Source organism: Aulonocara stuartgranti (genome assembly GCF_965226115.1).
Source record: "Aulonocara stuartgranti genome assembly, chromosome: 1".
In the NCBI taxonomy this organism is placed as follows: domain Eukaryota; kingdom Metazoa; phylum Chordata; class Actinopteri; order Cichliformes; family Cichlidae; genus Aulonocara; species Aulonocara stuartgranti.
In genome coordinates, this window is record NC_138939.1 from 38950158 (window position 1) to 38977858 (window position 27701).

Genomic DNA, 27701 nt, shown 5'->3' on the forward strand with positions numbered 1-27701 from the left:
TTATTCCTGTGTTGAATGCTCCCTGCAGGACCCACGTCTGGCACAATACTCACCTCTCTGACTTACCTGCTTGTCCGTGGTGCTGACTTGCCAAAGAAACCTTAACCAGAGGTTCTCGCTGTTGTGTTCCTCTTGCGACCTCCTTACCAGTTTCCCAGTGGCTGCCCAGTTGACAGGTTTCCCTTGCCATTATCGAATCTGTGTCAATAAAACCTTTGAACTATAACCAGTTAAGTCTTGGCTCGTGCTTTTGCAGTCCTAAAACTGGTATTGTCTTTGCCAGTCCATGCATACAAACACTGTTAATCGCGATTTTGCACATTTGCATATTTGGAAGATAGACAAGCCGTTCCTGTCAGTTTAAACTGACTCGTTTGTAGTTCAATGCAAATCAGCTTGTTTTTCTGAAGCATTTTTGATACCACCAAATTGGAAAACACACATTTCCCCAGAAATCATAAAACAAAACTTCACAGAGAAAATTAGCAGGGAGTTACAGTTTATTGCTGTTGTCAGCACATTAAATATTCAGGCAGAAATCTCAGCCATTGTGTTGATTACAAGTGTAGACTGTGCTCCCCTCTATACATTTAAATGAGCTGTTTTATGTATTTAGTGTTCAGCTCTATAATAAACGAGTAATAAAAGTGCAGGAAGTGAAGGAAAACATGGCAATAATCAAAGAAAAAGTTCTGCTTCGTGCCTTCACCATGACTTCCTACTTCATGGGTCCTCTGTAAGTGTGTGTGCTCTTCTGCATTTGCAGCATGTTGCATAGATTTGGGCACTCTTCCTTTTGTTAATGTCCTAATCTTAATTTCATTAGCAATGCCCCGTGATCCACCCCACACGCCAACACACTGCTTCCTCTACTCTTCCACTCTTTAACGGTGGTGCCTATGCACAGTTTGCAGCACTGTTGTGTTTCATAGAGAAAGAAACAAGACGTCTCAGTGAGGATGAAAGCCAACTGAGAGCAGGCCAAACCAGTTCCTGGGTCTTCTGAGTCAGTGTATGGTCAACTGGGTCAAACACTGCAGTCAGTCAGGAAAATGAAAACAGCGTTAAATTGAAATTGGATTAAAAAGGAGCAGTTGAACAGATTCCTATTTAAAATACTTAAAATAGTCTGAACAAGGCCAGATTTAAGAAACTCAAAAGGACTCTGAAAACACCAAACTGAATGCAGGACATCTACAGAACATTTTATAACTTTGGATGGACCATAAAGTCTAGAACACATCCAGATCCCTGGGGATGATATGGGTAATGGATCTAACAATGTGATGGAGAGTCATTTATAACATATTTTCCATCTTTTCAACAAAATATTTCAGGAACTTCAAACATTCTTCAGGACAGGACGCAAAAACAGGTGCTGGCACATGGTTTGCTGTTGATGTTTTGAGCTCAGAAAGTGAGAGTCTCTCAGTTAAATAAAGACTCTTTAATATGGAGGCGACGAACTGTTCAGACTTTTTCAGCTCCTTTACATCCTGTTTTAAGCTGTTCGTGAACATCAGTGGTTTTAAGTTGCTAATTGCCAGCCTCAGCTTAGTTGCTTTGTTAGTTTTGCATGTTGCAGTTCATCAAGGTCAGCTCCCACCCTGGGTTTGACCTGTTCAACCTGCTTCCCTCAGGGCAGCACTACAGGTGCATCAGCACAAAGACCAAGAGGCTCAAGAACAGTTTCTTCCCCAAAGCCAAGACCACCCTGAACTCACACATGCACTGATAACACAGTCCCCCCCCCCCCCCCCTCTATAAACCACCACTGTGCAATACTTAATTCCATATGCAATGACCCAAACTGTAAATACATAACACTATTTATTTAAGTATTTATTTCCTTTTTTTGACATTTGTACATTTTATATAAATATATTTTTTCTTGTTTTTCTAAATAGTGTTCATGTGTATATATTGTTGCAGAAACTGTGCAGTCCCCCCTTTCTTCTCCCACATGTTTGCACTGAGTTGGCAATGCTCTGTATCTCATTGTGCATCTGTATAGTGACAATGAAGGTATTCTATTCTATTCTATTCTATTCTATTCTATTCTATTTAGTTTCTCGTGTCTGTGTTTGGCTTGTCTTTGAATGGCACTTGATTCATGTAAAGTCATTTAATTAAGTTCCTCATTGAGGTAAAAACTTAGTGAACTCTGTTCATGCATCGATGATGATAATCCTCTTTCAGTTCACATTTAGCCTGATCAGCACAAGTGTTAATAATATCACCAATCAATAAAATTATATAAATTTAAAAATGCAATGAAAACAGTGAAGTTTGAGATTAAATTAAAAAAATGTCTTTCTTTTTTTTTAAACCCCAATATTTCTAATTCATGTTTAAAAGTCCCATCTGTTGATTCAGAAACTTTAAAACCATTCAGGAGTGCACAAAGACTCAGAGGTGATAACAACATGTTGCAGGTTAGCAGCAAAAATGCAACCAGCTAGAAGATTCAAGTATGTTAAAAAAGAAACGAGGGAGATCTTAAGACCTTTTAATCATCCGGTGCTGACTCCACAGGTGACATGAACGGTAGCTTCCTGACAAACAGAACAGCTGGCAGTCTTTTCTTGGTGTCTCGTCACAGCTGAAAAATGAACCGGCTTTAATTTTGTTGTTTTGTTTCCAAAACTATTTTTATGACCACACAGAAAACACTTCCACTGCCACTTCCCTCACAGTCTGCAGAGTGCCTTACAACCTCAGTGCCTGCTGTGATCACCAGTGACAGTGTTTGGTGGAACAATAAGAAAGGCCATCTGAAACGCATGGAAAACAAAGGCTGTTGTTCTAATTACTTCTTGCTTAAAAATAGCTTTTCCAGAGACAAATTGTTAGTAATTAAGTGGGGGATAGAGAGACATGCACGCAGCTCAGTAGTAATTATAAAACTGCTAATTTAGACCATTGCTCTGTAAACCCATTTAGATTACAGTGCTGCAATTAAATTGGCAAAAGACTATAATTACCAACAGCACTTACAATGTGAAGGCTTACATATTATTTAGTTTTTCTGTTTATTTGTCACGGCCAGTTTGTTCTACTCACAGATCTTTCTGTGGCTGTATATGTGCCATTGATTGACAGCTAACAGACTGACACAGGGCCAAATCTTCACTCACTACCACCTCTGAGCCTGTATAAGTCTATGTGTCTGTGTGTTCCTTCATCCGTGAGGCGGAACAAGTGCAATGCAGTATAAATACACTCTCAATAAACCTCGAACGCAGAAACCAGTTTGGCTCGTTGCATGCTTGATCACAGCTTTAAGACTGGTTTTTATGTTACAGCTGCTAAGCTGAGATATGAGCACAGATAAATCTCCCCCCCGTAGAGGTATTGTTTTCGTGTCAAACAATACATAGTAATATAAAAAAAAGGTACACCTCATGAAAATTATGAGATGTAGTAGACTGAATGAGCAAACATCTGATCCTTTTCTGTTCATGTTTCCTTTCACCGGCTTCTTATCCAAAACTCACTCGGGCGCTCATACACGTCTCAACATCAGCTCCACTGTTCAAAAAACAAATAGACAGAAAACCAAAACCATACAAGAGTTATTAAAAGTTCCTTTTCAGACTGAAATGAAATAGTATCACTAAGTGGGATGAGAATTTTATGATTTATTTTCTGCAGTCTACAATGTTTTTTGCAGTAAATAATTTTTACTGACAGCTATTTTTGGCACAACTTAAGATGACATTTCAAAAATGAATAAAATATAATAGCCAAGATAAATGTTTCCTCTGTGTGAATCAGCTTGTTAGAGAGAAACACTGATGCACACTCTGTGTGCAGACACTGCCATCCAGTGGTGACTGGCTGACAGAGACCTCTTGTGGACATTTTGGAATTCCACTTTGTGGCGGTGCGTGGTTTGCGATGCCTGCAGGGGAGATGGACACACCTGCACGGCATCAGCAATTACACCTCGCCGACATAAGGCGCGGTGCTGTCTGATTGTTGTTGGTGGAGTGAGTAGCTGTGGGCTGAAAAAAAGCTGCAGCCAGTGTGTAAACAAGCAACTGTGAGAGAGTTGGAAAGCATGAACGTGGACGGGTCTGCCGTGCCCCATCCTGGGTTTCGGCGCCACTGTAATAACTCCACGGCAGACCCGTCCACGTTCATGCTTTCCAGCACTTTATTCAGCCCACAGCTACACACTCCAACAACAACAATAACCAGAGAGCACAGAGGTGTGTCCATCTCCCCTGCAGCTGCATCGCAAACCACTTAGACCTAAATAACTTCTAAGAGCCTGCGACATTCCTATGTCACGCCATGAAGCAGACGCAGGACTCACTGCAGAGATTATATCTCTTGGCTGGTTTGGTAACACGTTGGTGTGCCTGTGGATAAGGTGACCATAGAGAGCGAGGCCTGGGCGGAGGCTTCACTGCTTAGACTGCCGGCACCACTGCGAGATCTGGGAGTGAAAATGGATGGATGGGTATAACTAAAGCTTTACATTTTATGACAGGAGGCAGTATATGTTCCTTTATTCCTGTGTGAATTGTGAATTAAACTGTTACATCACTGCAGTTATTTCAATTCAATTCAGTTCAATTTTATTTATATAGCACCAAATCACAACAAAAGTTGCCTCAAGGCGCTTCATAGATACAGAGAAAAACCCAACAATCATATGACTCCCTATGAGCAGCACTTTGGCGACAGTGGGAAGGAAAAACTCCCTTTTAACAGGAAGAAACCTCCGGCAGAACCAGGCTAAGGGAGGGGCGGGGCCATCTGCTGTGATTGGTTGGGGTGAGAGAAGGAAGACAGGATAAAAGACATGCTGTGGAAGAGAGACAGAGATTAATAACAGATATGATTCAGTGCAGAGAGGTCTGTTAATACATAGTGAGTGAGAAAGGTGACTGGAAAGGAAAAACCCAATGCATCATGGGAATCCCCCGGCAGCCTACGTCTATTGCAGCATAACTAAGGGAGGATTCAGGGTCACCTGGTCCAGCCCTAACTATATGCTTTAGCAAAAAGGAAAGTTTGAAGCCTAATCTTGAAAGTAGAGATAGTGTCTGTCTCCTGAATCCAAACTGGAAGCTGGTTCCACAGAAGAGGGGCCTGAAAACTGAAGGCTCTGCCTCCCATTCTACTTTTAAATACTCTAGGAACAACAACTGTCATGTCAACATCAGCATCACACCATAAAAAGTCAGTTAAATTTGATGATTTTGATCCATCACAGGAAAATACTGTGCTTCATTTTTAATGTTGAAGGCCAGCATATGAAAAACTAACTCTGTCTTGCATTGCTTACAATCACCCTGTTGGTATTAAGTGATTTAATGACCATTTTTTCTTTGTTTTTTTGGTCTTTCCCGATACAATAAACATTAAAAGAGTGACAGTTTAAGTTTAGCAGTTCTGTATTTATTTTCAGTTGTTACACAAAGCTCTTGTTCATGATCCACATTACTCAGTGTGTTTGCTTTAATCTTGTCACTTTGCCAACGTCAGCTACTGTGTTAAACACAGTGACTGTACATGTATGACCTGTAGTCCCTTCAACCCACGTGAACCATAATTTCCTGTTTGTGGGAGATGCTATCCTGCATTTTAGGCAGAGTCTGCACAATAGTGGTTCGGGGTAAAGTTGCTGGATCAAACTCCTGACCACACACCCACTCAGAGTATCCTGCCTCCACCATGGCACGCACAAGCGCTGGACGCAGTACTAAATGTTTCAGGTTTCAGAGTGCAGATGGGATCTGATCAATTATAATCACGAATGCCATCATAAGACAGTTTTTATTCTTTCAGCTGCAGGTCCAATGATGTTTGATGGTCTGAGAACAAGTAAAGAATGAAAACAAAACCAGTTTAAATGACTTAGTCTGTGGGTAACTGAAATAAAGCCACAAATACTGATTTTGATGTATTTATTATTTAATGCTTATAGAAAAGGTTGTACAATAGTTTGAAGATTAAAAAAAAAAACATCTAATCATTCAACACAAAGACTTCCGACCCTCCTGCTATCAGGACACGGAGATCTGAGGAGTCTTCCAGGAATGGTGATATTCTGGAGACTTGTTTGGTCAGTGACTTCACGCTTGCTGATCTCTAAAATTGAACATAATCTCCTTCAGAACAGCTTAAATTCACAGCACAATTTATTGTGGCAATCTAACCAAGTAAGAAGTGACCCACCTTCACCTTCTTAATGACTAGTACTGTTTGTGTTGTTACTGGAAGTCAGTAACCTGCTGGCCTGGCCGTGCTGAACACCTGTTGGGACTACTTTAACTGGTTTCTGTCTAAAAAGCCCAGTGCCCTCAATGGGACATAAGCAAGGGCAAACATAGATGCATAAAAATGTTTTTTTAAAGAAAAAATCAAACACAAAGCAGGCGCTGCAGCGCTGTAGAAGGTGTTAATATGATTTACTGCTGTAAAGCTTTATTTCATATCAGTAACAACAGTAGTAAATATAATGTAATTGTTAACATCACTGAGTTACAAAGAAATTCTGATTCTTACTGTTTTAGAATTTGTGTTTTAATAATATTTTAATAATATTCTAATATTAAGTAATGATAGTAATGATCTAACAATATACCCAGTGTTTCTAAATCCAAATCCAAATCCAAATTTTATTTGTCACACACACACAACCATACACAGTATGACATGAGGTGAAATGCTTGTAGCTGTACAATGCCCGACCATTAAATGACAGAAAAAAGTTTTATAGTATTTACAATTTACAGGTTACTACAAATTTTACAAATTAACTTAGAAATTTACAGTAAAAAATGTACAAATAGCAGAAAGAGATTATAAAGATTATAAATTATAGGAAATGTGTGGTGGTGCGTGTGGTGATGTGTGAGAGTCCAGCCTTATAGTGACGTGTTTGGGAGAGTCCAGTCCTACACCTGGTTCAGGCCCCGAATAGCCTGGGGGAAGAAGCTCCTCCTCATTCTCTCTGTTTTGGCCTTAAGGGAGCGGAAGCGCTTCCCAGACCTCAACAGTGAGAAGAGTCCATTGTTGGGATGGGAGAGGTCCATCATAATCTTCCTAGCTTTGGACTTGCACCGCTTGGTGTAGATGGACAGCAGGTCAGGGAGCTCTGATTGAATGATGCGTTCGGCCGAGCGCACCACTCTTTGCAGATCTCGTCTGTCCTGCTTGGTGCTGTTCCCAAACCAGGTGCAGATGTTTGCCGTCAGGACGCTCTCGATGGTGCAGGAGTAGAAGTTCTTGAGCACCTTCAGTGGCAGATGGAAGTCTCTAAGTCTTCTGAGGAAGAAGAGACGCTGACGGGCTTTCTTAACCAGGGTGTTCTATGGTCACGTATGCAATTATTAAATATTTGTTTGTCCATATTAACACACATTATTATAAATCTGAACAAATACAGACAGACACATTCATGTAGTATTAGTCTCATAGAATAAACGTGTAAATTTCTCTCTTGTCATTAGATAATCAAATTTAATGTTTTAAGTTTGTTTGAGCCAGTCTGACTTGTGGCCTTCTGCTGTGCCCTCGCTCTCAGCCCACTTTCCTGTCTGTCCTCCAATAAAACAAAAAGAAATACTCTTTTAAAAAAACTGCTGAAAGTTCATGAAAGTATTATCTTAATAGATGAAGTCGTCAGTAATTCCTTTGTCTTTCCATTTTGTCAAACTGAATGTGCTCTTATTGATTATAAGGTTTGGCTTGTTCCAGAATGGAACAATGGGATGGTGAAACCGGAGCTGGTGGTTGGAAGTGTCTTTATTCAAGCTGTCAGAATCCCAGCTATTGATATGATTTTGAAATATTGAGAATATCTGATAAACTAGCAGGTAAAATTAGATTGAGAGCAGCTGAGCAAGAAACAGAATGAATAGTTTGGAGCTTTTAATCGTGTCATGTAGAACGCTGTGGCAGGCAGGATGAGCACCCAAACGCACGACTCGAAACAAAAGGGTAAACCGAAGGAGGCAGCTTTATCATGCTGTGACGCAACTCAAACACCAGAAATAAGAAAGCAGGGGCTGGGTCTGTGACCGTTTTAAGTTTATTACGTTACGTTTGTGATAGTAAGTTCTTGTGTTTTTGTTTCATCTCTCCTTGTTATGTGTCATGTTTCCTGTCCAGCCCGTCATGTGCGTCATGTCTGCGTCTCTCCACGTTTCCTGTTTTACTTTGAAGACTCTGGTGTTTCCATGTTGCGTGTGTTTAGTTTTACTTCTCCTTATGGTGTCATGTTCATTGGTGTCAGCTGTGTCTCCCCGGGTGCTTACCCTCAATGCCCTCCTGTGGAATTAAGTCCTCTGTCAGGTCGTCTTTTGTCGTCATGTCGAGTCTCGTCAGGTTCATGCTCATGTTTCCCCTCATTGTTTTGCATGCTCCAGTCCAGGTTCTTGTTCATGTTTTTGTCACACTTTTCATATTTGATCTTAGTTTTTTATGATATTCAGCCACAATAAAAGCTCGCCTAGTGTTAAACCTTAGTTTTGTTCTCCCGTGTCGGCTTTTGGGTCCGTTCCATAAATACACTGGCGTTCCCCGCAGTGACAATGTCGCCTAAAACTGAAAACCAGGAACCTGGAATCTAGAAGCTAGGAACTGGTGACCGCGAATGAAACCAAAGAATACACAACATATGGGACAACGCGACAACGACCAGAGGAAAACACAGGGCTTAAATACACAAAGAAATAACGAGGGAGAAACAAGAAGGAAACACAGCTGGGACTAATCTGACAAAATGAGACGGGGAGGAAACAAAACTGAAATCACTGAACACGAGACTGTCAAAGTAAAACAGGAACCATGAGACACAGGGATATGACTGACTGGGGAGGCAGAGGAGATGAACATAGAGACAAGGGTGACTCGACGTGAAACGAGGAACACCGAGTAACACGGGGCTGAGACTAAACACAGGCTAAGATAAACACTAAGATCAAGAACCAGAGAACCAAGAACCACAAATAACAATAATCAAAGAATATTAAATCAAAAACACAAACACTAGCTCACCAAACCCAGCACCAGGACACCTGCTTGAGATTGAGGTTTTTCTACTGTGGATACATGATGGACTTTAGGTAAGCGTGACATTTTTATTACTGCAGTTTGTTTATAAAGGGAGGCAGGAAGGTTGGAGCAGTGACTGAAATCATCTTGTACTATTAGGCATGATGGAGTGAGATTGTAAGCTTGTAGGAAATGTTCATCCTGATATATTTAATATTAACCTTGTGAGAGAAACTAGGGCTGCAAAATCATGTTTGTCTAAATGGAGTCATAAAACAAATATGCGTTGTGTAATGATTGTTTGAACACGTTTGATATTTCCATCTTATCTCACTCCTGCTGCTGCTGCTGCTAGTGAAAAAGGTCCCACTGTGAAGAATGAGATTGTATGAATGTTATCAACTAACTGATGGTGACGGTGGTCACTGAGGAAATACAAAGAGCCCTGATTCAGCTAATAAATGATTCCCCAAATGTTTGCAGTGTTGCAAAAAGACATTTCCAGTGAACCCTGTTGAATGCTTTTTCTACATGATAACGTTACAGTGATTTACTAATGTGGGACAGCTGCATTAAAGTGTTGGGTTTGCAAGCACTGATAGATAGTCAGCCTTTAATAAAACCTGTCTGGTCAGGGTGAATGAGAGGGCAAATTTAATCACTTTATCTAATCTGGATGCTGAGCCCTTACTTGGAATTTTAATGTCTGCATTTATAGGAGACGGTGTCTAGTAATCAGCTGAGTGGAGCTACATTCTGAAGTCGTTCTTATAAATAGAAGGGAAAAAGTTATTAGAAATGTTTGCAGAGCTCAGCAGGGAAACCATCCGGTCCACGTGATTTCAAACTGACAAAATCATTTGTCTTGAGATGAAGTTTTTCAAAGATATTGAATTGATCATAAGAAAAATGGGGGAGGGTTATGGATTTAAGGAACTCATAGGTGTAGAATTATGAAAAGGCAGATGAATGATACTGGTGTATGATACAGTATCATGCACCAGTATCATAGAAGATCAAGTATCATTGATATTCTATGATACTGGTGTTTGATGAGTTCTGGACTTGGCAGGTTACTAAGGCATTTCTCAGTAACACAAACATCAAAAATGGGATTGGCCAAGAGATCTCGAGGCACAAAAAATTTAATTTGGGGAAATAAATAAATGGTTCATCAATTTCACACAACATTAGCAAGATTTCATTGTCCTGTTTTTTTCTGCAACTGTGGATTAACCGGACCTTGAGTAAAATGAGCCACTGAACATGTTTGTGGTACAGTGCTGCTTCACTGCTGAAGAGCAGCTCTGTCCATCCATAAAAAGGAATATTTCCAGTTCATCTTTCTACCAGTCGAGGGAGATGTCAAGATGTTAATTCACATGAATAACTGGCCTCTGTGTTTGAGCACAGTCTTCAATGGGACCTGACTACAAACCAGTTTGTGTTTGTCCTGATGAGAGATTGAAAGACTTTTACTTGGTTTCCTCCCATTGTCAACATTTCCAGTCTAACTGAATGAGATCTTTAGACCTAATTCACAAAGTCAGTGTATAAATGGTATACAGTAGAGCCACACAAAATAATAACTTCAGTAAAAGAAACGTTACATGGAAGCACGACTTCAGCTTCATTTATCTTCATCCTGATGCTGATGTTTGCTGTTGGTTTGGTGCTGTAACCAGCTGCATTGAAAGGACGCATAACAAAAACCATTTCAACCTGTAAATACTCCTGTCCAAACTTGTAAATACCAACTGGTCTTAAATTCTCTAATATTTATTACTTTTTTCTCTCCTTTTCTCATTTTCATTGTTATTATTATCATTATTATTACAACTGCTAAATTCTGTTATTTTCTTCGTAATATAACTGCACTCTCTATATGCTCATGTAAGGCTGAGGAGCACGAGAAAATGCATTATGGATAAACGTGGCTACACTGTTTATCTGTACATGACAATAAAACTTGAAACACACTGAAACACAGAGTAGGAAACAGAGCAAAGGACAAAAGGAGAAAAGGAGAGACTAATACCTCGAAGTGGAATGTTGGAAATGTGCAGAAAGAACAAGTTGGTGGGAGGAGCCACTCCTCTCTGTTTTTATCTCCTATTTAGTTTGGGAGGAGCCCAGTTTCAGCGTCACAGTGACATCACTGCTTGGAGCCACAGGCTGGAGTAAAAGCACTGAAACTTTTTCTCTGCAACAGAGGATCACACCAGTGCAACTCAAAGCTGTGGGTTTAACATGACTTTGTTAAAATCAGGCAGATGCAGGCTGTAGAATTTAGGGAAAAAGTGAATAATGAGTAAGCACAGGTGGACCTGTCTGGTGGGAACTTGTAGTGGTGGTTTGAGGCATTTTCACGAAGGACTGAAAAGAAAAAGATAACAAGCTCAGAACAAAAGCCGGTGATTTCCTGCAGGATGATTGTGGCACAAAAAAATCCGCTACAGTAAATGCACTTTACTTCTTCCGAGTACTTTCACAGTGACATCACATTACACGCAGCACACCCAGAAGAGCTGCATTCCACAGCTGCACTCCTCTTTCTCCTCCTCCTCCTCCTCCTCCTCAGCTGAGTCCGTAGGTGTGTTTGAGTCACAGCCGTTCAGCTGCTCAGCAGGCCGACCACGAAACAGACTGACAGCCGCGGGACCTTCAGTGAAACAGAGAGAAACTGAAATAGAAGGTAAGTGTACAACATTTGTCTCTGCTTATCTCTCAGTTTTGAATTATTAAAAAGCATTACACATAAAGTGTTTTAGATTACCCATACAGAAATGACTAACAATGAAGTGAAACACAGATGAGAGACAAACTAACAGAAAAGCTCACTGAGCGGTTTGATGAGGAGAAAACTGCTGGGAATCATTTGGCATGTCCTTTATAGTGTGTAGCTCTCGACCCAAATTGAACACCTGTGGGAGATTTATAGTTAGACAGTGCTGTCCAGCACCACCATCAAAACAGCTAATGGGGTAATATCTGTGAAAGGACGATGTTCCATCATTTCAGCAGGATTACAGACTCGAGGAGAGTGCCAACAGGCTCTGAAATCATCACCTCACTCAGCTACTAAATGTTTTTCCTTTATTTAACTGTATCCGTGGATTAGAAATTGTTTTGCATAAAATGTCCTGTCATGTTTATCAAATCAAAGACAAAGCTGTGATTTGGTTAACTTAAGCAAAATAGCTTGAAAAGACCCCCAAAATAATCCTATATCAAGAACAAAATCTTCGGATGTGGACTAAAATTTAATGTCAATCATTACAAAAAAAGGTAAAAAGGTAACACAGAGGCTGATACTTTAGGCAAAAATGTATTTGTGACCCATCAAGACCCAACAGGTCTTATAAAAGTGAAAATCAGCATTTTCCACATAAAGAAAATCAGTTTCATGGTATTTTTAAGGGCGTGATAGCACCTACTGTTTTCTTAATGATGGTGACACTGAAACTGATGCTGGGCAGTGGAATTTAGTAAACAGAGACTGGAGTATGTGTGGGAGGAGTCTGACTCTTTCAGGAATGTCAACATGTTCTGCTTCATTCCTGCTCAGTGAGGCCGCGCGTCTTTCCCAGCAAACACAAACCTCCCCACACTTCAAACACCTGTTTGAAATGTAAGTATGCACATATGTTAAACTGCTCACTCTGAGGGTTCCCCTAAAATATGACAAGAATAGAGTCGTTTAAAAAAACTCTCCCTCTGGCTCCAGTATGGATTACACTTTAGTTTATCACACTTGTCTTAAGTAAGGAACTCAATTTTGTATCAATCACCAGTCATGTATATTTGCAACGTTACAGGAATCTTAGCCAGGAAAAACCCTCTAATGTTCACTGAATGTGCCGGGAAGCACCACTGTTGGCTGCAAGGCTGGTCTTTGTCTAATTAACTGACCTGTGACAGAATATCGGTGATGATGATGGATTAACAATCCTAAATCAGCCCATTTTCACCAAAAATATTTGTTGTCACTCCAGAAACCCCCTGAAGATTTTTCGGTCTCATTACAATCCCAACACAAAAGGCTTTACTGACATTAACTTTTTATGGATTTCCTGGCTGAACTGACACTAATGGCATGTAATGTTACAGTAATATGCAGTTCGTCAAGAACTGATGGAAACTAGATATTCCCACATCAGTCAAACAACAGCTTCTGTTGAGGTACAGCAACACACTACTTTGACAAACCACCCGAAAACCACCCAGTACATCTTTTTACTCGGACCAGGAATGTCTAAGGAGCTTGGAAAGAAAAGCATCTGGACTTCTTTAAGTTTCCTTGAAGACGTTTCACCTCTCATCCAAGAAGCTTCTTCAGTTCTAAGAACAATTGGTGGAGAGTCCCAAAACCTTTGCTGATTGTGACCTACACCCGTTTTTTTTTTCATATCTTGGCTCGTGTGATTGGGTAGAGGTTCAATAGGGGGTCCATTTCCCCCTTGGGGACACCCCAATAGGGCTTAAAATCTGGGACTCCTCACCAGTTGCTCTTAGACCTGAAGAAGCTTCTCGGATGAGAGGTGAAACGTCTTCAAAAAAGTCCAGACGTTTTTCTTTCTAAGCTTCTTAGACTTCTTAGACCTGGATGACTGAGAACCTTCACAGACATAGGAGCAGGAATATTAATCATTTGGTAGTTTGCCTGGATAGATCTCCAGTCCACTGCTGGGCTAACGCACAGAGACAGATGACCAGTCATAATTTAGATGTTTTTTTCTATACATAATTAAAAAACCATTGCACCTGTTTATACAAGGTCCCAGAATTTACATTGTGCATCAGATCAAAGACTGAGCTCTGAGTGTTTGCAGAGCAGTGTGGTAAACAAGTCTGGAACAGGCAGTCTTAAAAACATTGGCCGCCTAGACCAACTGGATAACCAAGCAAGTAGGATGGAGAGGTGAAAGAAAGGTTACAGAACAGTACGTCTTTGAGCAACCTGCATGGAGGAGGACTGACGCAAAAAGCTACGAGGCAAAAGATTCCCTGATCTGATTAGATAAAAACAAACAGTTTGAGTAGAATTCCATCAACTGTAACTGGGAGTAAGTTTACATACACACATCGTGGAGATAAATGTCATGGTAACTTTGGGCTTTTAATGATGTCTTTGAATTGTTCTCCAGGATTGTACAGCAAACAGAAAGCGCTGAGTGCACAAGTTTGATGTTTTTTTCTCCGATCCACAGAGGATTAGAGAAAATACAGTGTATACACTCAGCAGTGGGACAGCGTTGATCACCACTTGTATAATATCAACATGAAAGAGTGCATTTTTAACAATTACATTTCAAACGAGTTGCTTTCAGGAAAGAATCTGGGTAAGCTTACAGTGTCTGTGTAGATCTTATTGATGACGGATTTTTAAATGAATGATTTAAAATGTTAATATTCAGGTGGGTTCGGGGGTGGCTAGAGCACAGAGCTGGTCATCTGCTAATCGAAAGGTGGTTGGTTGTTGCTCCTGCATGGGTTAGAGCAAGATACTCAGGTCGAGTAGAAAAAGTGCTATATACGAACACATCCATTTACCAGGTGATAGGAAGTGAAAGCAACATGTGTTCTAATGGTCTGTATTTCCTACATTTGTCTTAGAGCATAAGAGGAATGTCTCATTAGGGTGTAAACTGGCCTTTTCAGTGTCAGTGGAAATACAGAGAATTATTTGCTATATAAGTCAGATACCTTTAAACAGGCTACTCTTCTTCTGGCTGCTCTTCTACAAAGCCTTTGTTGTTGTTATTGTTCTTGCAAAAAAATTGCAGAGTGTGTGAGAAAACCCGAGTGCTGGTATCAGTTTGTCCATGTGAAATTGGTTCCAGCTCCCAGCCAAGATTTCAGGAGGAACAGTCGTCCTGTTTCTCCTCCTGCAGCCCGCTGACACAAACCTGCCTGCCCACTCTCCACAGACTCCTGCACTCCACCTCAAAGTCTCAGACCCCTCTAGTTACCTCCAGTGCTGGCTTATAAAATTCAACATCATTTTTCTGAGAATTGTTGTTTGTGACTTGGGACTACCTACAACTTCCAAACAGGACAAAATTGGTATCATTTCCAACAGTTTTGTAAGACTGGCAGCAAAGTTTTGCAATAGGAAAAGTCCATCAAGTTCAACTATTCATAGTGAAACGTACTGGTAATAATAAGTAATTTTACAACTTTAAATAAAACCATAAGAAAATAAATATGTAACAATGAATATTAATCTGTCTTAAGCCACTTGTATGTTATTTCATATACTTCAAAAAGTAGTGTTTTAATTGTCCATCAGAGAGAAAAATAGATCTTGCCTACAATTATTTTATTAAATCCCAACATTTCAGTCAAACAGACCTTCAGCAGGTACAAAAACAAAGCACCAAACACATACAACATGTTGTATACATGAATAGATACATACAAATAAATTTGTGCTCTAAAGATTATAGGAGAAGGCAGATTTGCTATTTTTATTGGTTACATGTGTTCCTTATAAAATATAAATAGAACTACAATTAGATTAGTGTAACTGCAATTTAACAAATATATAGTGCAAAAATATATTTATACATAAAAATATAGAAAAATATTGCAATATTTTGAATAGGCAGTTAAGCAGGTGGATGGATGGGAGCATGCCTGATGGATTAATCATTCTGCTGGAAGTATCTTTATGAACAGTTTTGAATGTAGAACACAATGTAGAAAATTGTTCTGTTGATATTTGTACTTATTAGACTCTAAGCACAATAAAACACAAACTCAGTGTTTGCAACTTTGCCTTATGAGCAGATGTAGCAAATAAAGGTCAAAGCTACCGTATGTATTTCTGACAGCAGACTTATACATTTAATCTTTGTGGAAGCCTGACATTACTGCCAAACTGCAACTGTTTATTTTTATAATGTATTGACTGTTTATTGGTGTAGTTTACAGATGTGTTTATGTGTCACCCTGTAGGTAAAAGTTGGTGTTGCGTGTGAACAATGGAGCTGAAGGTGTGGGTGGAGGGTGTGGTCAGAGTTGTTAGTGGCCTATCACTAAACACTTCCTGTCAGGATGTCGTCATAGCTCTCGCACAAGCAATCGGTAAGTCTCTCAGTCTGACTAACAATGAAAATTCTCATTTTACGCTCACCGAATTACTTTGTTATCAGAATGGTGTTAGTTTGGTGTTTGCAGTTGTGAACACCAAACTACAAACATTACATACAGACATTTTAGGAGGACTAAAAAATGTAAATTACACTCTGCACCACATTCAGCTGATATTTGCATTTCATGTTATTAGCAATATGTTGATCAGTTAAAAACTAAGCCTTTATGTATCCCTGCTCAGGTCAGACAGGTCGTTACATTCTCATTTTGAAGTTACGAGGGAATGAGAGACACTTGGTTGCTGATGATTGTCCACTGCAGCACCTGGCTCAGCTGGGACAGTTGGCCACAGAGGTCCAGTTCGTTCTGCGGAGGACCGGCCCGAGCCTCAGCGAGGGTCCAGACACCCCCGCCAACGAGAGACGTCTTCCACTTTCCAGACCCTCAGAACCAGAGCCCCTCAAACGCAGAGAGCCACAAAAGGCTCTGACATTTAGTCTGGGTCCCTCAACACTTCCCAAAAGGAATAAACCAAAGAAGGACTGGTCTCGATCTCCCAGATCCTCACCAGAACTGAGGGCCTCACCGGTATCTTTCCTAGACCCTGTGAACTCCATGAAGACAAATCCTTCTTACCCCAAAGACGAGGTGTTTAGGGATATTCTGCAGCAACAGAGAAGACTACAGGATCTGGAGATTCAGCTTCAAGATCTGGAAAGAGAGACTGAGTTATGGGAGCAGAAGTGGTCATCTCCTGAAGTAACTCTGGCTTTTGCTGAAGAACTGGAGGAACTGCAGTGGAGAGTGAGACAGAATGAGGTAGAGCTGATGCAGACGGAAGACTGGGAGAAAGCATTACAGGCAGAGATGGAAAGAGAACAAGGTATGTGCTCATATCTGTTTACATTCCCAACATTTTTGGTGCATTCCAGATTGCATTTCTAAAACAAAAACCATTAACACTGTTATCAACAGGTATGCACAGGCGCCTGGATCAGATTCATTCATCCATAAACGATCAAAGTTACGAAATCACTACACTCCAAACCCGTTCTGCACATCTAGAAGAGGACCTGCAAGTCAGAGTCCAAACGCAAAGTTCTCTGACAGCACAGCAAGATGAGTCCCTGAAGTCCCTGAAGCAGGAGCTCCACAACCGCCTGCAGCTAGGAGAAGAACTCGATGTAAGACTGGCTGAGTTACAGCAGGAGATGGAAACGGCTGAGGAAAGGGTAAAGGTATAATTCTTCAATCATTTCTACCTAAACTGAAGGGTTGATCTCACAAAAACTACTGTAAGACTTGTTTCAGCAGCACATCAGGGTTCATATGAGCTAGATCCATTATAGAGCTAATATGAGATGATGAAATGAAAGAAAAGTATGATACATAATGCTGCGTAATATTATAGCTGACATGAGAAAAATTGGCCACTGCACACTTGAAACTTTCCAGACACGCCCAACTGGCAAAAGACGCTGTAAATGGGAAAGTGCAGGCTAAAGCTGACAGACAGGTTTTTGTTGGTCTTTGCATTAATCCTCCGTCCTCCTGCTTTTTTCTGAATGCATGAATAATAGCATGAAAAGGATCACACTTTTCCAATAATCCTCACCACACCCGGTAACAAGGTGAGATCAGACACACACAGAAACTGAAACAGTGGAAATGAGAGCACTGAAATAATACTTTTAAGCAGTAATTAACACATTTGCAAAGTAGTTGGTGTTAACCAAAAAACAAAAGGGTTAATCTGCAAATTCAATGTGGGCATGTGTTTTTACACCACATTCCCTCTCTGACACAACTCTCCCAGGAATTTGTTTGTATGTTGGTCGAATGTATTAAGAAGTACTCTGTGGAGCCACTGATAACAAAAACTAAGGACTTTAATTAACTCAAATGAAGGAAAAGTCTTAATTGATCAGTATAATGTTAAGAAACTGACTGTTGAGCTGAAAGTTTTAGTTATTAAACCAGTGATGTTACTGCAGACTGTAAAAGTTGCATAAGAGCCATGTGGATTTTGGATGTTTGAGTTGATTCCAAACAGCGTTTTAGGAAAGAAGCTGGTGACGACTGTAGTGCCTGCTGAGGGCAGCAGGTCAAACAGGTCTTGGATAATGCTTCTGGCTCTGGGATGGTACTGAGCATTTGCAATGCCTTCCAGGGAGGGAGGAGGACAGGTCATCACTCCATTCTTTTGAAATGTGTCTCATTTGGTGCAAAGGTGTGACTAAAGATGCACTGCTGTATTTTTAGTAGCGGAGGCAACGATGCAGCCCTGAAGAACAGTAAGATATATCAGCTTGTGGATACAATGTTCTCCGGTAATATAATACCTGTTGTGTCTTCTAGGACAGACTGGAGATTATTGAGGAGCTGAACAAAGAGCTGAGGCAATGTAACTTGCAGCAGTTCATCCAGCAGACCGGTGTGACCTCACAGACGGAGCAGACAAACCTACCAGTCAACGATGTTTACCTTAATAACGCTGGCATTAGGGAGTAGAAACAGAGGGGGAGCTGTTCACTCCAGCGACTGCAACAAAATGAAGAAGAAGACGAGACATTACATCTTTTGTCTACAATACCATTTTATGTTTGTGCCATATTTAATGTAAATTTATTGCCACGATGTTGGATTTTATTAGGACTTTTATATGTTATTTATTTCCTGTTTTATTTTAAAAGTATTTCCTTCCACACCTGGTACCTCATCTCACTCCTTTCGATCTGCAACTCGTTCCCACCCTGAGTGTATTTTCAGTCAGTTTGTCACACATCATCACATCTCTCCAGCCAGGCCTTTGTTCCTGTCTTTGAGATTTGACTTTTATTAAAGCTCATTCTAATCAAAAATGTAACACTTAAGCTGTCACATGACTGCTGGAGTCAAATGTACCACATTTCCTCTAAAATGTGGTAGAAAAACACCTTATATATCCACCAATATAGCTGATATCTGACCCTGGTATTTCACTTTCATCTGCAGGACATAGACTGTAAGAAATACATGACCTCAAAAATGTCACTCGTATGCCTCTGTATGTGTAACTGCCAATATTTACACTCGTGGCTCCACAGTGTAAATATGTGGAGGAGACACAAGTCCCTCGGGCGTCCTGTCAGAAAGGCGTAAAAGTCTGCCAAGTCAAATATGTGGCGTGATTACTTGTGTATAAGGAAGGAGACATAAGTAGCTTTCTTTCTGACTGCCAGTGTCTGAAATAAAGCTGATACCACTGATTATAACTACTGTTTGTATTCAATCACATGACTCTAATTATGTTATTAATACGTGTTTCTTCATCATCTCGTGTCACTGTTTGCCTTTGCTCCACCAGAGGGCCCCAAAGGCTCATCCATGAACAGATCTTCAACCCCAACAGCCACGGCTGCGCTCACTCGGAAAGCAAAGCACATGCATTTGTAATTAGTGTTCATACAGGAATGGATCATCACAGACTGTAGGAACTGCCACAGGCTATTACACAACTGTGCTCAGCCGAGCCTATAAATAAAAAGTATCCCCTTTCTTAAAGATTGCAGGGGTAGACCCTGAACAGGCCGTCAGTTAGATAGAATATGGGCAGTGATGAACTGAATGGCTCTTGCTGAGTATATAGTAGTTTACAAAATACTGGAAAGCACAAAAAATGTAACATTGACATCATTAGAAATATAAGATATTGCAACACTGATAACGACCCTTACCTTATATTAAGGTTAAATTAATGTAGGTATAGAAATTCAGGAAGAAATGTTGCACAGAGCACGAATTGAATTTTGGTGGAGCAGTTTAAGCAAGACTTGGTGTGAAGAACTTCTTAGGGAGAATATAAGTGTGGAGGTTTTTAACAAAAAGCTTGAAAAGGATACAGGCTGCAGAAAAAACAATTACAAGGAGGGGGGGCAGGGTTCAAAGGAGTGCTTGGTGGAATGAGCAGTGTAGCAAGGTAAGAGCAGACATAGTAAAAGCACCGCTGAATAGAAACAATTATTAATTACAAAAGAGCACAAGCTAAGCTTAAGAGGTATACTGTTCAAGTGGGGTTAGATTTTCTGTTTGGAGAACAATAGGAATCATCAGCCAAATAGTACACAGACAGGGGAGCACTTGGGATCTCCATAAGACCAATTTTATAAAAAAGAAAATGCAGACAACAAAAAACCATTAAGCAAAGGTGGAAGTTTGCAACGCTCATGTTCAAAGAATTATAAGCAGCCAGATCCAACAAATGTGGCAGAAGAAGGGATGTCAACGACACAAGAAGGGATCTATACAATATTCAAAAACATGTTTGTGATGGAACGCACAAATACAAGAAATAACATCTTTCATCTCAGAAAAAGCACACAAACAAACAGCTGTCCAACATGTAGTGTTGGGCCTGTGATCAGGAAAGAAGGCATTAATAGGAACTTTACAATAATAATAATAATAATAATAATAATAATAATAATAATAATAATAATGGATTGTATTTATATAGCGGTTTTCTAGACACTCAAAGCGCTTTACAATTCCACTATTCATTCACACACTGGTGGAGGCAAACCACAGTTGCAGCCACAGCTGCCCTGGGGCAGACTGAGAGAAGCGAGGCAGTCATATTGCACCATCGGCCCCTCTGGCCAACACCAGTAAGCGGTGGGGTGAAGTGTCTTGTCCAAGGACACAACGACCAGGACAGACAGAGCTGGGGATTGAACCGGCGACCTTCCTTGTTACTAGATAAATTAGCTTAAGACTCCTTTTACTTTCGTAGCCTTTCTTAGAAAGCTAATGTCACAGGATTATGAACAACTGATGATATCTGTGAGCGCGACAGGTTTAATAAAGAAAGAATTTAAATGCTTGTTTTTCTTTCCTTCCTGTAGGCGCACGCCACACTCCAGTCCAGTAGGTGGTGCTGACGCACCTTTTAGCTGGTTTGCCAACCGCAAAAATCCCCCCAAAAGAAGCCGTCATGTTGTTAGTTTGAGGCTTCTGCTGGTTTGGGGGATGCAGTGGTTGGTTAGTTGAACTCTGGAGTCCTGTACCAACTTAAATCCGCAGAATGATGAAGGGAAAGACGGTTATTGTGACCGGTGCTAACAGCGGGATAGGAAAGGCCACAGCAGCCGGCATTGTGAAGCTCCAGGGTCGTGTAATAATGGCCTGCCGAGACTTGGACAAGGCTGAGGAGGCAGCTCGGGACATCCAGCAAGGCACCGGTGCAGAAAGTACACAGCTGGTGGTCAAACAGCTGGACCTCGCTTCACTGACATCTGTACGCGCATTCTGTGAAGACATAATCAAGGTAGCGATATAGTTGTTTTTGTTACTTGTGTCATCGCCAGAGCCCCAAACCTGGGATTACACGCCACCCGCGTTTTATTTGACATGTACTAAATGGACAAAAGTGTTGGGCCATGTACACATAACACATAAACGAGCCTTTCTGACTTTCCATATAAAATCCCAAGACGTTAATATGGAGCTGCTCTACCCTTTGCAGCTCAAACAGCCTCCACTCTTCTGGAAAAGGCTTTCTTTAGGCTTTATCAAGGTTCTGTGTGGACCAGTCACGTTCATCCACACCAGTCATGCCTTTATAGACCTTGGGCGCTGGTGCAGACTCATGCTGGAACAGAAAGAGGCTACCAGCCAGTGGCCCTGAGAGGTCAAACCCACTGCAACTCAAGAAAACTCAACAGCAAAAACCCACAAAACACAACAGAAGTTGAATTAAAGAAATCTTATGGAACACAGTGGACCAGCTGTGGAAGTGAAAGAGTCCAAAACATGCAAAGGACTGAACTGAGACACGCTGAAAAGACTCAGATGGAGAAAACCTTCAGCATTGCTGAATATCCATACAGTGTGTCACCCGACTGGCTGGACAGTCCACAGTACTGGGTTACATACCACTGAATGCTTGTTAATTAACAATATTTATATTTCTTCCTGGTGGAAAAATATTTGGCAGGTGGCGGCATCCTAAAATTGGGAGCAGCTCTGCAGTGTGGGAATAAGTCACTGGTTTTCTAAGTATGTAGCGGCTGTCGTCTGAGCTGGTCCTGAATGAGCTCACCCACTCTTTGGAGGAAGCTCATTTATGCTGCAGTGTGCACATGCGCCACAGACCTGTTTTATATCTAGTGTGTTTCTAGTAGTAAAAGTAAACCGTGTACGAAATAATCTGTTCTCCTCTTTGCTGTTAAACAGGAGGAACCTCGGCTAGATGTGCTGATCAACAATGCCGGTATCTACCAGTGTCCTTACACCAGGACAGAGGATGGCTTTGAGATGCAGTTTGGAGTCAACCACCTGGGACATTTCCTGCTCACCCATTTGTTGCTGGACCTTCTGAAACGATCAGCTCCTAGCCGCATAGTGGTGGTCTCTTCCAAGCTCTATAAACACGGTTACATAAATTTCGAGGACCTAAGCAGCGAGAAGTCGTATGACAAAGCTTTTGCCTACAGTCGCAGCAAACTAGCCAACCTTTTGTTCACCTGTGAGCTTGCCCGTCGCCTGGAGGGCAGCGGAGTGACAGCGAATGCTGTAACTCCGGGCATAGTGAGGACTAATCTGGGGAGGCACGTTCACATCGCTGTGTTTGTTAGGCCGCTTTTTGACCTGCTGTCCCGAAGCTTGTTTAGGAGCCCCGAAGAAGGAGCTCAGACATCCGTCTATGTAGCTTCTAGCCCGGATGTTGACAATGTGCAAGGAAAGTGCTTTGCAGATTGTCAGCCTCAGGTTCTTTTGGACAAAGCCACGGATCAGGAACTGGCCGCTAAATTGTGGGACATTAGTGAAGTCATGGTGGGGATAATCACATGAGATCAGCGTGAATTTTGAGACTTAAAAATCAATTATCTAATAACCATTTATTAACCAAAGTCTTTCTAGAGAGCACAAAGTTAAACAGGGCAGAGCAAATCCAAAGCCATGTTTTCCAGAATTAAGACTTTTGTTTGTCCTAAGTGTCATATGTTCAAGTCTCATGGTACCATACTTTCCCAGTAGAGCACGTTGCTCTCAGACTGCTTTACTTGTGTCTCTTAGAAATGTCAAAAGTAGAACGGGAGCAGAGCGTTCGTGTCTGTGGAACCTGCTCCCAGTCTCGGAGCGGTTAAATTTTTAGTTAATGCTTGTAATGAGGGCTGCGGCAGAACCGTCCCTCAGTTTTGCTGATGTAGAGCTGAAAGTGAAACTGTGGGTTCAGGATTCTTTGGAACTTCCCATGAACTCAACATTTCTCATTTACGCTCCTCGTTGTTTTGCTCCTGATGTAAATGAATGTGGAACACATGCAGTAAACGTGCAGTAAAAATGTCATTAACCTGTTCAGGGATGTAAAGTCATTGTCATAATGTGATGCGGTTGTCTTCTCTCATAAAATTGAAGTGAATCGATATTGTTTCCTCTTGAAAATCATACTCTGGCACATGAAGTGGATTTTTACAGTAAGTTTTGTATTTAACTAGGAAGTGAAAGTCTTGGGCTGTTTTGCGACAGTCGGCCCTGCTGTAGCGTGTTTTTGATGGCAGGAGAAATGGGATTGGCTGGAGAAACCTGAGAAAGCACGAGGAGAACATCTAAACCACACACAGAGGAGCCCTGCTGCTTAAACCCAGGATGCTTTTGCTGTGAGGCAGTGCTGACTACTGAGGCACAAGTCTTTTTGAACTGAATGCACTAATACTTGTTGCAGTGGAATTATACCACAGACAGTCGTCCAAAATAAGAGAGTTTGTTATACTTACACTATAATTTATAGCTGCTTCTTTAGCTGAGGCCTGTGTGTTTGTGTAAATCGGCTCAAGCATGCACAGTGTGTTGTATTGTGGCCCTTTTCAACGTCAGTGTTTTATGGACTCAAACTTGAATAATATTGAGTCGTCCATGTGTACAAATGCAGTACAAAATGAAAATGATCTAGATTCTCCTTGGTTTTATTCAAACAAATCTCTGAAAAGTTTTCCTTGTAACTCTTGTCAATAAACATCCACAAAACCTCTCAAGAAATGGTCCCAGTTTCTGCTGTCAGCAGGAAAGCCTGCCACTCGTATCCTCCTGAACACAGACTCTCCTTACAGCTTTTATACGTTTCCATCCACGGTCCGTTGTAGAATGATCGTTTCAGAGTTCAGCTCAGCTCAGTTCATGAATTCATTTTCCATTTGACCTGAATTTCACTCATTGTTGGATGCAGTGGTGCAAAGCATGTCACCACTGGACTGTAGAGCAGTGGAGGCGTGTTCTCTGGAGTGACGAATCACACGTCTCTATCTGGCAGTCCATTGGAGGAGTTTGAAGGTTTCCAGGAGAGCGGTACTAGTCTGACCGAGTGTAAAGGTTGGTGGAGGGGGGGTTATGGTGTGCGGGTGTTTTTCAGGACTCGGTTCCTTGGTTCTACTGAAAGGAACTCTTAATGCTTCTGCATACTGAGACATTTTGGACAATTTCAGCTCCCAGCTTTGTGGGAGTAGTTTGGGGATGGCCCCTTCCTGTACCGACATGACTGCACACCGGTGCACGAGGCAACGTCCATAAAGACATCATATTAAACCCTGCAGACTGTGAAAGCAATGTCACTCAGGTTCATATCCGTGTGAAGGCAGATGAGTGAATACATTTGGCAGTGTAGGTATGATCCTTCATATCATGAGTCTAAAGGTAAAAATAGGTAAGAGTCCAGCTTCAAAAATTCATTTTATTCTGTCTACGATCTTTAAACTGACTGACACACGTTTATTTTCTCAGCCTCCTGGATTAAAATGGAGCTTCTGCTCTTTATTTACCTGTTGCTGAGGTGAATGTAGTTGATGGCTGAGAGCTTGCTTGGTGACAGTTTTCTTTGTCTTTCATCAACATGTATAATGATTACTCAGACTTTTGGTGTAACAACCTGCTGTCAGGCTTGTAAATGCAGCTATTTTACTTCACTTCCTAATTAGACCTCATTACATGGATCATAGCGTTGTGTTATTTCTCCGGCCTGTTTTTAAGCTGATTATGTAAAGAAAGGAAACAAATAATGCTTTGTTGCTGTGGATAATTTTTTAAATTCTATTCAAATTATTTATAAAGAACCAAATTCAGGGGATTAAGAGTAATCCACTTTAACACTTACCAGCTCCCTCCATATGCTGCAAGTGTCCCTGCAGTCCTCACATGGCCCTGCTGCCTGAGGACCCTCGATGGGCTTCTGAAAAAACAAACAACACAAAAGAAATTGGAGGTTTTTGGTTGAAAATAACGAGTGAGCTAAACGGCTCTGAAATATCTCATTTGTGTTACGTAATGTTCAAGTATTTAGGGTTATGATGATGCATCCTAGTGTGATTTCAGTTTTCAATGAGGTTTGCAGAACAGAGTCGGACTCGCTTCATTAACAGAATAATTGATCGTCACAGACCCTCTGGGAATGGAGGCTAACCCGATTTTGTTTTCAGGTGTTAGCTCAGTGTATTCTTACATTTTTGCTTTCTCTGAGCATTTCAGTCTAATGATGATAAGCAGCACACTGATTAAGAGTGAATGTTTTGCCCTGTGGCCCCATGCCTTAAACAGATGTGTTGTTCTTTGGGTTTATTTATCCAGCATCCTGTGCAGATTTGTCCTCCTTCCACAAACACAACCGATGAGCCCTTAGTTCATGATGACCCGAAATGCTTCCTGTTTAGTGAACACCCACAGAAGGTTTTGGCATGGACAGTGGGCATTGCAGCACAGGTACACACGGCTCAGGATTATGAGATTATCCTTCAAAAAAACCATCGCAGCTCTATTTACAGCTTTGTTATGACCACAGCCAGTATATAAATGCTGTGAGGAGAGTGGCTGCATGACTGAGACCGCACTTCTTTCTTCTTCTTCTGAAACAGGGTAAGAGCTGACAGCAAACATGAGCACGCACTGTAGCAAAAACCTTTCTATGAAAGTACTTTTTAACATCTTGAAAGCTTTTCCTGGTTTAACTGTGTGTAGAAGAGTGTGCGTTTATTCTTTTAGATGTGTTAAAATGTAACTTCAGATTACACTCATAAATCCTCACGTTGATGTAAAATAACTCTTGAAAGTGTTAAAAATTCAGAACAAGACTTCATGCAACGACTTAAAGAACAGTGAATGATAGTCCAGTTATACTCTACACATCGTTGTATTAATATCTGAGAGGCAGTGCAGCAGCATTGCTGATACTGACATGCTGTGGCTGGAGCAGTGTCGGTGACTGAAGAATAATACAAGTCACAGATTTACTGAACGGTGGAGGGACCTGCTATGGTGTTTGATTTGGAGATATCATTAGGCTGGAAAGTGCTCTGTCGTCCAAGCTGGTCACTGCCAGTAGGTACAGAAGGTTCCTCGTGAAATAAATGACTGATGTGAGGGTGGAAAACAATCCTCTGTATTTATTGTGCCATTTACGTAAGTATGAGGGAGCGATGAGGCCTGATCAGGAGCTAAATGTGCTCAGTCTCACCTTTGAAAATTGAAACAGGTTTTACTTGATGGCACGTTTTGATCCCTGGGTGCTGCATGCTGATTCACGATCATGGGTCATAGCTGACCTTTGACTTTAGTTTTGGAATAGAGACTATTAGCATACAGAAGTCGTAAAAAAAGAGATAAAACTATTTTCGTGTTTGAACTTTTTAAAGATGAATGCAACAGCAGCCGAGCCAGCGGAGGGCTCCAAGCCTGCTCCTCCTAAGTTCAAGCAGAAGGGATCTCGGCAGTTTAAGAGCAAAGCTCCCAAACCTGGACAGAAGGGGTGAGTTGAGTAATTATTTACATTTATACATCAGTTTCTTGTACTTTCTTTGAATACTTTCCATCTGCCTTTCCAATAGCTTTGACAATGATGTCCCAGGGATGGAGGAGCCTGGAGGTGAGTGTGATTATTATGTTTATTATGAAGCTGTTTTATGTTTAAATCTTATGCTTGGCTTTTATTTTTCTTACCTTGCAGACTCTGCAGTGGTCTGTCCCTGGGAGGCCTTTGGTGACATGGAGCTGAGCGACCTGGCTCAGTTTGGCGTCGTCTAAACCCACCAGCAGACATGTGTGAATGTTTGGAACATCTCTGTGGTTCCTAATGTAGAGGATGAGGAGCATCCTCTGAGCTTGGCAGTCTCAGGGTCATATGGAGCCTCTGTAACTCTACTGTAAATGGAGAAAGGAAACAGTGGAACCTTAGATCTGTAAACTATCAAAACAAAATCAAGCAAACTTGCACTGAATTTAAAGGACCCTATTTAACATTTAACAGCCTACTGCTAATAAATCCACAGATTTGTCTTTGCTGAGGACTTTGTGTAGATTAATGTGAAGAAAAACAACTGAATCCATGTTAAGATTTGTGAAATAAGACATGTTAGGCTTAAGTGTATAACAGCCGATAACTAATCCCTGCTACACATGGGTCGCAAACATTTTGCCACTAAACCTGTTGCCCATGGCAACGAACCCGAGCATCCTGCCAGTGGCGAACCAATCTGATCTCAGCTTCATAGAGCCAGTGAGAGATCACACGAAGAGACTGAAGAGGCTGACAAGAAGAAAAGTTCTTCAAGATGTTGAACAGCCTA

At 41.1% G+C, this 27701-nt stretch overlaps 2 protein-coding genes across 5 annotated transcripts; both read left to right on the top strand.

Annotated features, from left to right (window-relative positions):
- The first annotated feature begins 11210 nt into the window (after positions 1-11210).
- Positions 11211-19367, top strand: LOC309710972 (ras association domain-containing protein 8-like). 4 transcript variants are annotated; one of them, XM_082540889.1, is made up of 5 exons: positions 11211-11710; positions 15976-16104; positions 16355-16996; positions 17089-17351; positions 18472-19367. In XM_082540889.1, the coding sequence occupies exons 2-5, from the start codon at positions 16002-16004 to the stop codon at positions 18622-18624; spliced, it is 1161 nt and encodes a 386-aa protein (XP_082397015.1). In that variant the 5' UTR covers positions 11211-11710; positions 15976-16001; the 3' UTR covers positions 18625-19367. The 4 variants fall into 4 exon arrangements, with proteins under 4 accessions (XP_082397015.1, XP_082397016.1, XP_082397017.1 ...); XM_082540890.1 differs by having other exon boundaries at positions 17089-17345; XM_082540891.1 differs by having other exon boundaries at positions 18477-18613.
- Positions 19368-21008: 1641 nt separating this feature from the next.
- rdh14a (retinol dehydrogenase 14a) lies at positions 21009-26824 on the top strand. The gene is made up of 5 exons (XM_082540928.1): positions 21009-21418; positions 22327-24793; positions 25711-25842; positions 25922-25995; positions 26772-26824. Exons 1-2 carry the CDS (start codon positions 21176-21178, stop codon positions 22942-22944), a joined length of 861 nt encoding a protein of 286 aa, XP_082397054.1. The 5' UTR covers positions 21009-21175; the 3' UTR covers positions 22945-24793; positions 25711-25842; positions 25922-25995; positions 26772-26824.
- The last annotated feature ends 877 nt before the right edge of the window (positions 26825-27701 follow it).